Source organism: Lottia gigantea, assembly GCF_000327385.1.
Source record: "Lottia gigantea unplaced genomic scaffold LOTGIsca_185, whole genome shotgun sequence".
Taxonomy (NCBI): domain Eukaryota; kingdom Metazoa; phylum Mollusca; class Gastropoda; family Lottiidae; genus Lottia; species Lottia gigantea.
In genome coordinates this window covers 203,865-217,741 of record NW_008708337.1, presented here as the reverse complement: position 1 = coordinate 217,741, position 13,877 = coordinate 203,865, and the positions used below count along the sequence as shown (strand labels likewise).

Here is a 13,877-nt window from a genome sequence, read left to right as displayed (position 1 = left end):
CGAAAGTTATTAATCGAAACGGTACCATTTAAACGAATTTTCAATAGACTTGTCATTTGACCTATTTATTCATTTCAATTCAATTTGGTTATACAGTGTCAAAGTCGGCAATACTAAAATTACTTCAAGGCTGAAATGCAAAAGTAAAACATCACGTTATTATGAAAATAGTGTAGTCATACAGTCAAGTAACATAATTTCGTGGAAACCTATTATTTGTGGATTTCCGAAAAGGATTAATAATTTACATGAGCGACCTTGCGCGACCTCCGCATTAGTTTGTTTTGATAAACATGGGTTTTCTGTACAATATTAGCTAGTAGAATGAATCCAGTAGTTTCAAGCAAGGTAAAATGTATTAATCTATACTTTGACAAATACAAAATGGCAGATTTCAGTTATTACCAAACGTCACCATTTTTTATCGGCCGAATTTCCTTATAATCCCAAGCGGTAATCGGAATTCCAAGTGTCGTCTGCTAGAATGTAGTCCAACGAATGAAGTCACGTGATCAACTAGCGGATTCCGTGTCAGCAGAAAATTTCTATGGAACACAAAGTCGACCATATTCTTATGTTATTTCAGTGACTTTTAGAAATAAATTTTGTCAGTCACTATTTTTTTTTAAAATCGTGGTTCTTTGAAGGAATTGTCACTAGTTATAATGAATTGATATTAAAGATAAATACTAAGAGAAGGTAATTATACCACCCGGTATCCATACAACGTATTTTTCTAGACTTATTTATAGATTAAACATTGTACACGAAAATAGGTGACGCATTCTGCCGCCGTTGCCGAGTTGGTTGCTCATGAAATATGGGTCATAGTGAAGGATTCATAAAGAAAATCGAAACAAACCAATTTTAATTATTTTGTAGAATATCTGAGGAATAAGACATAAAAAAAAAAATTTCGTTTTTTTAACTTTGACGAAATTCAGTGTTGAATCCTTATATCCATGAAAATAGGTTACACCACTGCAGTTATATTGTATGACATATATGTATGATAATATTTTGACTCAGGCCGTCGGGCAGTGTTTTCTGCCATACTGTTTTTTTACGTCTCGTGACAGCTTATTGGCCGAAATAAATGAAAAGTGGCACTAGCCTAAACGTTTTCGTTTACACTTTTAACCATTGCAGCCTTATTTATAGGTAGAAGAGATAGCTCTAGTGAGTTTTGTCTATTTATAGGTAGAAGAGATAGCTCTAGTGAGTTTTGTCTATTTATAGGTAGAGGAGATAGCTCTAGTGAGTTTTGTCTATTTATAGGTAGAAGAGTTAGCTCTAGTGAATTTTGTCTATTTATAGGTAGAGGAGTTAGCTCTAATGAGTTTTGTCTATTTATAGGTAGAAGAGTTAGCTCTAGTGAGTTTTGTCTATTTATAGGTAGAGGAGTTAGCTTTAGTGAGTTTTGTCTATTTATAGGTAGAGGAGTTAGCTCTAGTGAGTTTTGTCTATTTATAGGTAGGGGAGTTAGCTCTAGTGAGTTTTGTCTATTTATAGGTAGAAGAGTTAGCTCTAATGAGTTTTGTCTATTTATAGGTAGAAGAGTTGGCTCTAGTGAGTTTTGTCTATTTATAGGTAGAAGAGTTAGCTCTAGTGAGTTTTGTCTATTTATAGGTAGAGGAGTTAGCTCTAGTGAGTTTTGTCTATTTATAGGTAGAAGAGTTAGCTCTAGTGAGTTTTGTCTATTTATAGGTAGAAGAATAAGCTCTAGTGAGTATGTTCTATTTTATAGGTAGAATAGTTAGCTCTAGTGAGTATGTTCTATTTTTACAGGCATGGGAGTTAGCTCTTGTGAGTATGTTCTATTTTATAGGTAGAGGAGTAAGCTCTAGTGAGTATGTTCTATGTTTACAGGTAGAAGAGTTAGCTCTAGTCAGTATGTTCTAGTTTTACAGACAGAGGAGTTAGCTCTAGTCAGTATGCTCTAGTTTTGCAGACAGAGGAGTTAGCTCTTGTTAGTATGTTCTATTTTATAGGTAGAGGGGTTAACTCTTGTGAGTATGTTCTATTTTATAGGTAGAGGAGTAAGCTCTAGTGAGTATGTTCTATTTTATAGGTAGAGGAGTTAGCTTTAGTGAGCATGTTCTATTTTTACGGATAGAAGAGTTAGCTCTTGTGAGCATGTTCTATTTATAGGTAGGTGAGTACGCTCTTGTGAGTATGTTCTATTTTATAGGTAGAGGAGTTAGCTTTAGTGAGTATGTTCTATATTTACAGATAGAAGAGTAAGCTCTAGTGAGTATGTTTCATTTTATAGGTAGAGAAGTTAGCTCTTGTGAGTATGGTCTATTTATAGGTAGAATAGTTAGCTCTAGTGAGTATGGTCTATTTTTAGGTTGAATAGTTAGCTCTTGTGAGTATGGTCTATTTTTAGGTTGAAGAGTTAGCTCCAGTGAGTATGGTCTATTTATAGGTAGAAGAGATAGCTCTAGTGAGCTTTGTCTATTTATAGGTAGAGGAGTTAGCTCTAGTGAGTTTTGTCTATTTATAGGTAGAGGAGATAGCTCTAGTGAGTTTTGTCTATTTATAGGTAGAAGAGTTAGCTCTAGTGAATTTTGTCTATTTATAGGTAGAGGAGTTAGCTCTAATGAGTTTTGTCTATTTATAGGTAGAAGAGTTAGCTCTAGTGAGTTTTGTCTATTTATAGGTAGAGGAGTTAGCTTTAGTGAGTTTTGTCTATTTATAGGTAGAGGAGTTAGCTCTAGTGAGTTTTGTCTATTTATAGGTAGGGGAGTTAGCTCTAGTGAGTTTTGTCTATTTATAGGTAGAAGAGTTAGCTCTAATGAGTTTTGTCTATTTATAGGTAGAAGAGTTGGCTCTAGTGAGTTTTGTCTATTTATAGGTAGAAGAGTTAGCTCTAGTGAGTTTTGTCTATTTATAGGTAGAGGAGTTAGCTCTAGTGAGTTTTGTCTATTTATAGGTAGAAGAGTTAGCTCTAGTGAGTTTTGTCTATTTATAGGTAGAAGAATAAGCTCTAGTGAGTATGTTCTATTTTATAGGTAGAATAGTTAGCTCTAGTGAGTATGTTCTATTTTTACAGGCATGGGAGTTAGCTCTTGTGAGTATGTTCTATTTTATAGGTAGAGGAGTAAGCTCTAGTGAGTATGTTCTATGTTTACAGGTAGAAGAGTTAGCTCTAGTCAGTATGTTCTAGTTTTACAGACAGAGGAGTTAGTTCTAGTCAGTATGCTCTAGTTTTGCAGACAGAGGAGTTAGCTCTTGTTAGTATGTTCTATTTTATAGGTAGAGGGGTTAACTCTTGTGAGTATGTTCTATTTTATAGGTAGAGGAGTAAGCTCTAGTGAGTATGTTCTATTTTATAGGTAGAGGAGTTAGCTTTAGTGAGCATGTTCTATTTTTACGGATAGAAGAGTTAGCTCTTGTGAGCATGTTCTATTTATAGGTAGGTGAGTACGCTCTTGTGAGTATGTTCTATTTTATAGGTAGAGGAGTTAGCTTTAGTGAGTATGTTCTATATTTACAGATAGAAGAGTAAGCTCTAGTGAGTATGTTTCATTTTATAGGTAGAGAAGTTAGCTCTTGTGAGTATGGTCTATTTATAGGTAGAATAGTTAGCTCTAGTGAGTATGGTCTATTTTTAGGTTGAATAGTTAGCTCTTGTGAGTATGGTCTATTTTTAGGTTGAAGAGTTAGCTCCAGTGAGTATGGTCTATTTATAGGTAGAAGAGATAGCTCTAGTGAGCTTTGTCTATTTATAGGTAGAGGAGTTAGCTCTAGTGAGTTTTGTCTATTTATAGGTAGAGGAGATAGCTCTAGTGAGTTTTGTCTATTTATGGGTAGAAGAGTTAGCTCTAGTGAGTTTTGTCTATTTATAGGTAGAAGAGATAGCTCTAGTGAATTTTGTCTATTTATAGGTGGAAGAGTTAGCTCTAGTGAGCATGTTCTATTTTCATAGGTAGAAGAGTTAGCTCTTGTGGGTATGTTCTATTTTATAGGTAGAGGAGTTAGCTCTAGTGAGTATGTTCTATTTTATAGGTAGAAGAGTTAGCTCTTGTGAGTATGTTCTGTTTTCATAGGTAGAAGAGTTAGCTCTAGTGAGTATGTTCTATTTTCATAGGTAGAACAGTTAGCTCTTGTGGGTATGTTCTATTTTATAGGTAGAGGAGTTAGCTCTAGTGAGTATGTTCTATTTTCATAGGTAGAAGAGTTAGCTCTAGTGAGTATGTTAGGGAAACAAGAAGAAGATGATTTTGAGGAATCAGTGAACAGTATTGAAACAAGCTCATGTAATATGGATGATATTATGGTAAGAGATATAAATTTATTATTTGAACAGAGTGGTTGTACGTTCATCTACTTTTCCCAGTTTCCCCTTATTGGTAATGCTCATCAAAGCGCTGACATGAAAAAAACCTCTAATTATTCCAAAGAGACAAAAAACCAATGCCTTGTCGTATTGATTGTCAAATTAAATTTCTGTTTTAACGGATAATCATTGTTTGATATTTTAATTTACAGAAATCAGAAAAACAAGAAGAAATAGATTTATCAATACAAGATCCTTTTAGCCAAGGTGAGTACGGTATATATCTATTGATATGATTACTTGAAATTACTTGAGAACAAGATGTGATATTTTATCTTCTGTATGCAGCTATGTGTCATTGGTTAAGGTATATGAAAGGAATTTTTGAGTCTATGTATGTGCATTGAATACACTTATAGCTAGTATTTGTTCCATTCAATTCTGATGTCTGTGGCTCCCTAAATTTAGAAAAAGTTGCCTTCTGTTATTTGATGTCATAATCTGGTGAAGTACCGGTATCTCAGAACTACAGTGTCTCCAATCTAATCACTGTCACATTTATTTCTCAGATAAAGCTATTTTTATTCTGTTTAGAACCTTATGAAACCTATATTTAAAGACAAAATCTGTTGACAACTGCTTTTTAGATTACCACTGTTTCATCTTACTTGCTTGTGTGCTACAGACTGCACATTAAAGATCCCTTAACAGTAGTTGGAAATCGAAAGTGTCAAATTTTCCTCATTGCAAGAGGTTGCCCTTTTTCATTAGGCCAGTAAGTGCAAAAAAGTAGAATGTAAATTAAGCTCCATTCATTTCAATTTCATCTTACTGAATCTTTTTATTGATACCACATTGGAAGAGTTACAATCTGAGTAATGATGTTTTAATTCTAAGTTTTTGATGAAGAGGAAGAAGAGGAGGAAGAAGGGGAGCAAGATGATGATGATGATGATGATGATGATGATGATGATGACAATAATCAGTTGAAGTCGTTTTTAAGAGAACTGTCTGACAAGCAGAAAAAGATGTAGTGATATAACTGAGATTGCTGGGATGACTAGACAATGTATTGTTTGTGGAATTTCAATATCTGCAAGGGTTTATAAGTGTAGATTTTTCCTTCTGAATGTCAGGACTGTCCTTCTTGATTTGTGCTTCAGAGACAGAAGAATTGTATATGGTTGATGTAACTATGCTGTGACTAATAACGTCTATTATACTCAGGATCAGTGCTAGATCAAACTGATTTTAAACCATTGTCTGAAGAATTCTTTATTAAACAGACAAGCATGACATTCAAAAATACAATAAAATGCTAATGGCATGTCTGACAAAGAACTGTAAGAGATAGATGAAATTTGCTGACATGGTTTGAATATAGGACTGATATCAGGCAGAAAAATCATTGAACAGGAAGGAGAGAAATGTGTTTTTTTTTACAATTCCAATGAATAAATCAGACATTGAAAATAGATTTAATGTGTTCTTAATTGGACTATGTTTCATTTCCTTAAATAATTCAAATCTGAAAATGGGGAGCTTGTCCATGATCTTATAAAGGTGGTTTGCATGATGCACAACTTTTAACAGTTGTTAGAGTGGGCTGTCCTACCAATTGTCTTACTCAAGTCATACAACGGCTAAGCTGATTTCTCCTATTAGCTGAAATATTTCTGAAACTAAGATACAATTGGTCAAACGAATGGAGAACCTTCTGTTCTATTAAATTGTCTAGAGACCTTGAAATAATTAAGAAATACATGAAATCAATCCTTAAAATTTAAAATCAAGAAAAAGTCTTTATAACGTTATAAAATTCTTGCAAACACTCAAAACATGTCTAATTGGTACTTAGAGAGTAATAGGCGATGTGTGGTCTGAAATAAGGATAATTAACTGTAGTCTTAGTTTCCTCATCAAAAAGAGTTTTTTCCCTTCAACCATTATTATTGATCTAGTGACCTACTTTATTTACCCAACTCATTTCTCACGATTGTCCAGTCCCATTGTTGACTTAAAAATAAATATAACTTCTTATTAACGGAGACTACGAAGAAATAAAATAGGTCAAACTGACATAGAACAGTTGGGTCAAATTAATTACATAACAAATTTAATCTAACGCGCCGTCTGATTAAACTTTCAGTCTAGTCAGCTAGTCTTGACTTTGGAAAGTCCTGGACATTTAGTTTGGTTTGCGTCCATCAGATATAGGAAAAATTGTAAAAAGATTATCTGAAAGTAGGACTATTTTATGTGTACTCTGAATTGCGGAAGAATAAAATGAGTGATAAACAGTGTGTAGTTTTCACGTCAACAACAAATCTACAACAAAATTTTAGCAATTTTACAAATTTCAGCCAAATTTAAATTTGATATTGGAGTGAATTTTACCAGAAAGTTGTGTTTAAGGTAGGTGCATTCGGGTTTTATAACATTTGTTGTGAAATATGGTTACATATTGTGGTAAAATGTGAGTAAAGTCCAGTTGGGATCCAGCCATGCGATGCCCCATTTAATTTTTGGTCTGATTAACCCAAGACCATGGTCTGTTTGAGTGACCACTAGCTGACCGTCACTGGCCTAATTTCTGTGGATGGTTGGGATGGACCTACAGTCTGTACATTAAGACCCATCACTCGCCTCCCTTGAGCTGCTCAATTTATTTAGAAAGTTCCACAATTTAATTGTAGGGTAGGCCTATATTGAGTTTGAGCAAATTCTAAAAAATTCTTCATTTATCATATCAACTTCCAAAAGAATTTCATTGCTTGCAAAATTTCATTATGTTTTATACCTGATCAGAAAACAAAATCAGTGAATTTCCCGCAGGCTCAGATTAACTATCCAAATGTATGTATGCAGTCTGATCTTGATGTTTCAGAGCCAATGTAATCTGATGACTCATTTTCCAATTATTGTAGAGAAAGTGCTTTAACAGCTGTCCAATTTGTTTTATAATAATTAGCTGTTTGGATGCTGTGTTTATTGACTATAGATTTGTCTTTGATTTCATTAAATTAAAATAAAAATCTCTGGAGTTTCTAAATTCTGTAAACAAAGAAATTAGTTTTCAGCAAGAATGCTGCAAAGTTGATATTTGAGTAGACTATCAGATTGTTGCTCATCTTGACACATATGTCTCAGCTCCAAAATTATAATAATTGTTAAAAAATACCTAGGCTTTTTTTTTTTTGGTTACAGATATTTCATTTAAAAAAAAAACCTGTATAGTTTTTTTGATTATATATCGTAATATCGCCCAACTCTAATCTGCACCATGCATCATATCACCTCCAAAAATTTCACAAAAAAGACCACAATTTTGTAGACATGTGATGGAAGTGGCAACCTTGAATAAGCCGTATTTCCTCAGGCTTTTGCAATTTAACCTCATAGGTATGGGCAATTGTCGTAGAATCAATTGGTGTAAAGGACAGATCTATGGGAAACATGTTCAGCTAATAATTTTTAAGCCTAATTCATTCTGTAATTCAGTAGCTTGCAAATTTTTTTTATCATTATAGAATCTCACCATGAAGTTTGAGACATATTATGTGAATTTAAAACAATGTGTTACATTAAAAAGAAGTTGCTTACAATCTTACAAGCTTTGGAGCTTTATTTAGGAAACCAGTATGTGTATTAAATTTTATACTGAACAAAATTTTTAGAAAATTTATTTTAGAAAGGTGTAATTTAAGATCATTTTGTACAATCGTAAATAAACTATTGCAGCTAGTGACTGGTGCACCAATTTGAAGGTCACAGTGACCTTTTGAAAGTAATGGAGGTGAGTTAGAGTGGTTAATACCTGTATCACTGACCATGCCCTGAGGCTTGACAACTACTATGACGTTCAGGTATTAAATGACCAATTGATGACTGCAGTAGAGATGTGTGACTGTCATATAAAACCTTATTATTCTTATTGTCTCTACCAGCTATAATATAAAGTACTGGTACTGTATTCTGTTTCTATGTTCCAATCTTCATTAAATTGATTCTTAATTGCATTTCAGTCACAATCAGACAATCTTAAATTTTTAAAATTTTTGAAGTTTTTTAAGTTTTTATAGGCCCACATGAATATGTGGTCGTATATTGTTGTTGCCCCTGTCCGTCGGTCCGTCCGTCAACATTTCTTGTGAGCACTATAGAGACTACAGTTTTCATCTGATTTTGATAAAACTTGGTGTGATGCTTTAGATTGATAAGATCTCGGTCAAATTCGAATTTGACATATTTTCGATGATCAGTTTTTGAGTTATTGCCCTTGACTTTGTAAACATGCGTCAAAAGTTGTTTTTTGCCCTTGATTAGAGCTGTGTGATTCAATTGTTTGTTGTATTTGGGTTATTGATATTGATTTTAAAAAATTTTGTGGAATTATTCAGCATAAATAATTTCTTCAATATGAGAAAATTCGTACTTTAGTCACTAAAGACTGTTTTATCATTTCTAACAGCTGCCAGTGGGTGTATGTTACCTTGCATCGCAAGCTATCTTTTTCATTATTGTCCTCCCACTAGCAATGTGTCTAAGTAAAATTCTCGAGGCATATTGTACATGTATTTGTCAAAAAACTGTAAAACATCTCCCCATATCGTGGGTGACCGCTTGAAACCTCGTATATGCCATATTTGGTCATTTTGACTTTTTGGTACCCTTCGAAAGCTTGTAAAAGACGGATCTTGTGATCAAAACCTCGTATTCTTAGTTGATTGTAAATAACTCAAAAAGCACTAATTAAATAACACGTATATAAACACTCAGATTTAAAACCTCGTAAAACATATTATTATACGAGGTTCAATGTTCCTTTTCTGCAGATGAAAATGAAAAACCTCGTATACTTTATTATTATACGAGTTTTTGGTTCAATAGACTGGAGAATTCAAATTGTTATACAAGGTTTATATTTTCCAAGAATGAAAACCACGTAAAGCGGTAAAAAAGATTTTAACAAAATACACGTACAAATAGTTTTTTGCGTTTTTCTCGAAAAGTAATTCCGCATCGTTTCAAGCTGTCACCCACGATATGTTAGATAAGCATACTGTTTACATCAAAATAAAATCAGAGCTGTAGATATTTGTATTGACAGTTTTTAGGCAGTCTTAAGTCAACATAATAAAGAATGGGTTTGATAGAACTGTGAATCCCATTTTTATTATAGTAGCTTAAATATTTAAGCTAATAAATATAGGGTACTCATAAATATTCATCTTGTTTTGAAGTTGAGTATAGTATAAATTAATTTAAAACTGTTGTAATTCCTGTAAGTCCTATGTCATGAGGTAGAAGTTGTGGACTGGCATCATGCCAATGGTTTCTCTAATCTGATTAATGTTTGAATTCAGACCATAGTTCCAATAATTGGGTAAGGAAGAAGACTTGATAAGAGTTGAACTCTGTTATCCAAGTTGATTCTAATTACTGTGTATATCAACTGAGCTATGATGGTTTTTCCGACATTAGTTTGCTGTTAAAAGGGGACAATTTCCTTATTGTTTTCTTTGTAACCAAAAAGGAGAAAAGGAAGAAGCTTAATGCTATGGAAATTTGGTGTTATTTTGTGTAAGCTTACTTGATTATAAATGAAGGGTAAAAGTAGACTGAAATTAGCAGTGACTTGAATCTGAAAACTTGACAATTCATTATTGATATCTGATCTTTATAAAAGCATTGTGATGTCATAATATAGTATTTATTATAATGCACACAATAGAGTGACCTCATCGTACCTCATTTTGTCCAAATTAAACCTAGGTATTCACGATAGTATGTGACCTCATAAGAATGTAGGAATGATATTTAGATTAAGATCTGTTGTGATAAGGTAAGAACAGGAAGGACAAGATTTGTCAGTAGCGGTAACAGGAAGAATGGAATCAAGTCACATTAATTAAGGTAATGATGGAACCAATAAAAAGATAAAAGGAAGCAAAATGGAAACTTTAGAAATTAAAACTTCCTTATATTGATACCAGTGTTACTTTGAAAGGTTTATGGCTGTTTGGCTGCTAGAAGAAGCTGAAATGGAAACAAAGCGCCCTCTATACAGAGCTCTGCACTTAAATCCCTGTCAAAGTGTTATTAACGGTAGTTTATAAGAAAACTACAGTCCACAATTTAGCTTTCTATTTTTCAATTTATAACTTAGTCTTAAATAAAAGAAAAATATACTACATCATCTCTTTGATTATTGTTGAAGGATCCTATACAATATTTCAGTAAAGACATTTTGATATGTTGTATTTCTAGTCTATTTTAACAAATGTTATTTAACTTATGTTCTAGGATTAATTAATTCTGGCTTGATAAATATATGGCTGATGTCCAACAATTACATGTCATTGTGACATGACAATCAATATCCTGATCATGAAATATGTTACACTATTGCCCACTGTATGGACATATTTAATCTTGTCAGAACTGGTCACCTCAGTTTGTGTATTCAGTCTTTCTAGTTAATTCTGCTTCAATGTGCAACATGTTACTTACCAATATTGCAACATGTTACAGCAGTTTATGCATTGGGACATAATTCAAGTTGAGAATCACAAAATACAAAGATAGATACGATAGTCAAAAGGTCTTGAGAGTTATATCAACAATAATTGCTGTGGAATAGCTTATTACAAAACAAAATTGGCTACATAAGAAATTTGAAATCAATCTAAACTGAAATTTTCATCAGATTTCCTTGAAATTTAGTACTGGTACATTCCTGAGCCATAACATATTGAACTACGAACATTATTACAATATTATTCAGATTAATACCTTATGGTTAAAAAAGACACACAATTTGACTATTGCTTTGTCCTGGATGAAAGTTTTTTTCTATTCTTCTATTCATAATAATTTTATAAATAGATAATGAATTGTTGTTGACCCTGTCCTTGTAATTATATCTAACCATTTATCATTTCAAATCTTGTTCTTTGTTTACAGTAAAAAAAATTTATCAAGATCTATGAATAATGAAGTCTAAATTTTTCTCTCCTCTTTTTTCTACCAAAGTAGGTGTGAAACGGTCAAGTTGAAGACTTTTTGCAGTAGATGTGTCTATGAATAGATTGATAGAGCAGATTTATCTTCTCATCAAAATAATCTTAGAAGATATTTTAAACCCTATGGACACTCAGCCTAGATGTTTTTGACATTTTCAATATTAATTTATTAATGGTCACATAAGAGTTATCATCTAAGTTTATTTCTTTAAATACCAGTATCAATAATTTAACAACCTTCATATTCTGAAAGACTTAGGATATATAAAGAGTTTTTAGATTCAAGTCATTAGGAAACTGATCAATATATAAACTTTTACCTGATGATGAAAGTGTAAATTGTGGAACCGTTGGCGTTGTCTAAAGTAAAATCCCAGGTTGGATTGTATTCATCTGAGTATAAAATTGTGTTCTGTTAGTCACTGAAATAAGCTTAATGTTCAACAAGTCTGCCATATTAGGCCCCAACAGCAATCAAAAGATACTGGTACTAGTTGACCAACATTCAAAATATTGGAAACTTTATAGAATATAAAAAAAAAAGTTTCTCTTAATCTGCCTACTGGCTACCGCAAAGTCCCAGTTTCTTATCGATTTGTCAATCCTTTTTTTTTTTTTTTTCTTCTTCCTGTGCTTAGTCTGCGGTAGTTGCAGCAACCTTTCATTATTCACCAGACCTTCTGTAGTGGCAACGTGTTCCTTAAATATATATTGGAACATTTTTGCAAAACTGGAAATGCCACAGTTCAACATGTGCTAAGTCGAAAATCGGCTGTAGAAGGCGTATTTTTGCATCAATTTTCTTCGGGTTTTCATTTTTACAATCTACCTGTAATTTCTGACCTGATAGCACTTGAAAAATTACGAAATCCAAAAATTCGTCGCTCACTTTTTTCGATCAAATTTTTCAATTTTTTTGCAACTGTTTTGTTTTTGCATCGATTGATGTGAAATTTTAAATGCAAAGAGACATCACTAATGTAAATAATATGATACAGTCAAATTTTGTTTGTCATTTCCACTTTTAGACAGGAAAGCGACTGAAGTTCAAATCTACTTCTGGTTGACTTCCAGTGTAATTTAAATTGGCCAACGAAATTTATGCTGATGGGTAGACAGAGTTATGACAAAAAAAAAGAGAAAAAAAAATTCGGACCAGAAGTAATATTTTGGCCACCATTTTGATTTTCCTGAAATGCGTCAAAATCTATTCCGAGATAACGGCTTATTTTGGTGTCAAATGGAAGACCACAAAAAATAAATCAGCTCCAAGAAGCCTGATTTTTTATTTTTGCTTTTGCTTTTTGCAATTTCCAGTTTGAATTTTTGAAAGTTTGACGGCTTATTTCTCATGACCTTGACGTTTGATGACCTTGACCTTCATTGGATGATACTTTCATATTGACCTCTGACATCCACTTCCGGTTTTAAGGATGTTCGAAAACAGCCAAATCCACCAGTTTGAACTGCTCTAGTACCTGACCTAATTAACGTAGAAGGTTAATTTTTTCGGTTTCCTACTGTGCTTTTCACGCTCTTTCCAGTTTTTTAAAGCAAAATTGAAATTCGTGATTTTTCCAAATTTGAGGTTTTTTTTACAATATTTGTGTCTCTTTGAGCTTGGTGTATGTATATCTTATGACCTATTTGATGCAGAACCTTGAAATTTGGAACACAACATAACATTTTGAATATCAATTAACTTGTGTCAAATAAATGAGGTGGGTGTGGCACATTACTCATTATGGACATTTTTGGCCAGGGTCATAACTCGCAAAGAATACATTTGTTTAAAATGGAACTTTGCATACAATTACATCATGTTTTAGGCCACTCTGTCTTGGAAGGTCAGTTGTTTAACCTTCATAGCTCTAAAAAAAAAAAGAACAGGTTTTGGAAATAAACAATTTTCAATTTTTGACCTTGACCTTTGTTGACCTTGACCTTTGAAGGATCAAACGTCATTGGCATTGGCTATCTATTTATACTTTCATATTTGCTGTCCACTTCCGGTTTTATTGCTGTGTGCAATTTGAAATTTTGATGACTTATACCTCTTGATCTTGAACTTTATAGACCTTCTCCTTTACGAGATCTAAGGTCATTGACCTTGGCTATCTGCTGATACTTTCATTTGTGAGCTCTGGGGTCTACTTCCGGTATTAGAATCTTCTAAAAAAATTAAAATTTCTCAACTTTAGACTGTTCTTGCACTTGACCTAATTATCGTCGAAGGTTGATTTTTTCAGGGTCTTCAGCAAATTGCTACATTTGCAAAGTCCCACTCTGTGCCATGTGTGGCTCTAGTTGTTTTTGTTTTGTTTGGTACCAACCCTATGGCCTATCCACTGTAATGCTTAAAAGTTATTTGGAGGTGTACTATTTCCCTTTGGTACATTTTTAGAGAGAGGTACCAATATAGATAGTGAGGGTTAAACTTAACATGCCCCAAAAGCTGGAAACTGAAGGACTCATGTTCAAACATAAAAGTTTAACATTTCTTTGGTAATAACTTTTAGAACCAGCCTCATCTGGTAATTATTGTACATATTATTTTGACAATATTCATG

The 13,877-nt window shown here is 33.0% G+C and overlaps 2 protein-coding genes across 2 annotated transcripts; both read right to left on the bottom strand.

The window, feature by feature from the left end:
• Positions 1 to 1,114: 1,114 nt before the first annotated feature.
• On the bottom strand, positions 1,115 to 1,654 carry LOTGIDRAFT_142746 (hypothetical protein; the record flags this gene model as incomplete). Its single annotated transcript, XM_009052519.1, has 1 exon — positions 1,115 to 1,654. A coding segment is annotated over one exon (540 nt), but the record flags the coding sequence as incomplete, so codon positions are not given.
• A 607-nt stretch (positions 1,655 to 2,261) lies between these two features.
• Positions 2,262 to 2,999, bottom strand: LOTGIDRAFT_142748 (hypothetical protein; the record flags this gene model as incomplete). The annotated part of the gene is made up of 1 exon (XM_009052518.1): positions 2,262 to 2,999. A coding segment is annotated over one exon (738 nt), but the record flags the coding sequence as incomplete, so codon positions are not given.
• Between the last annotated feature and the right edge of the window lie 10,878 nt (positions 3,000 to 13,877).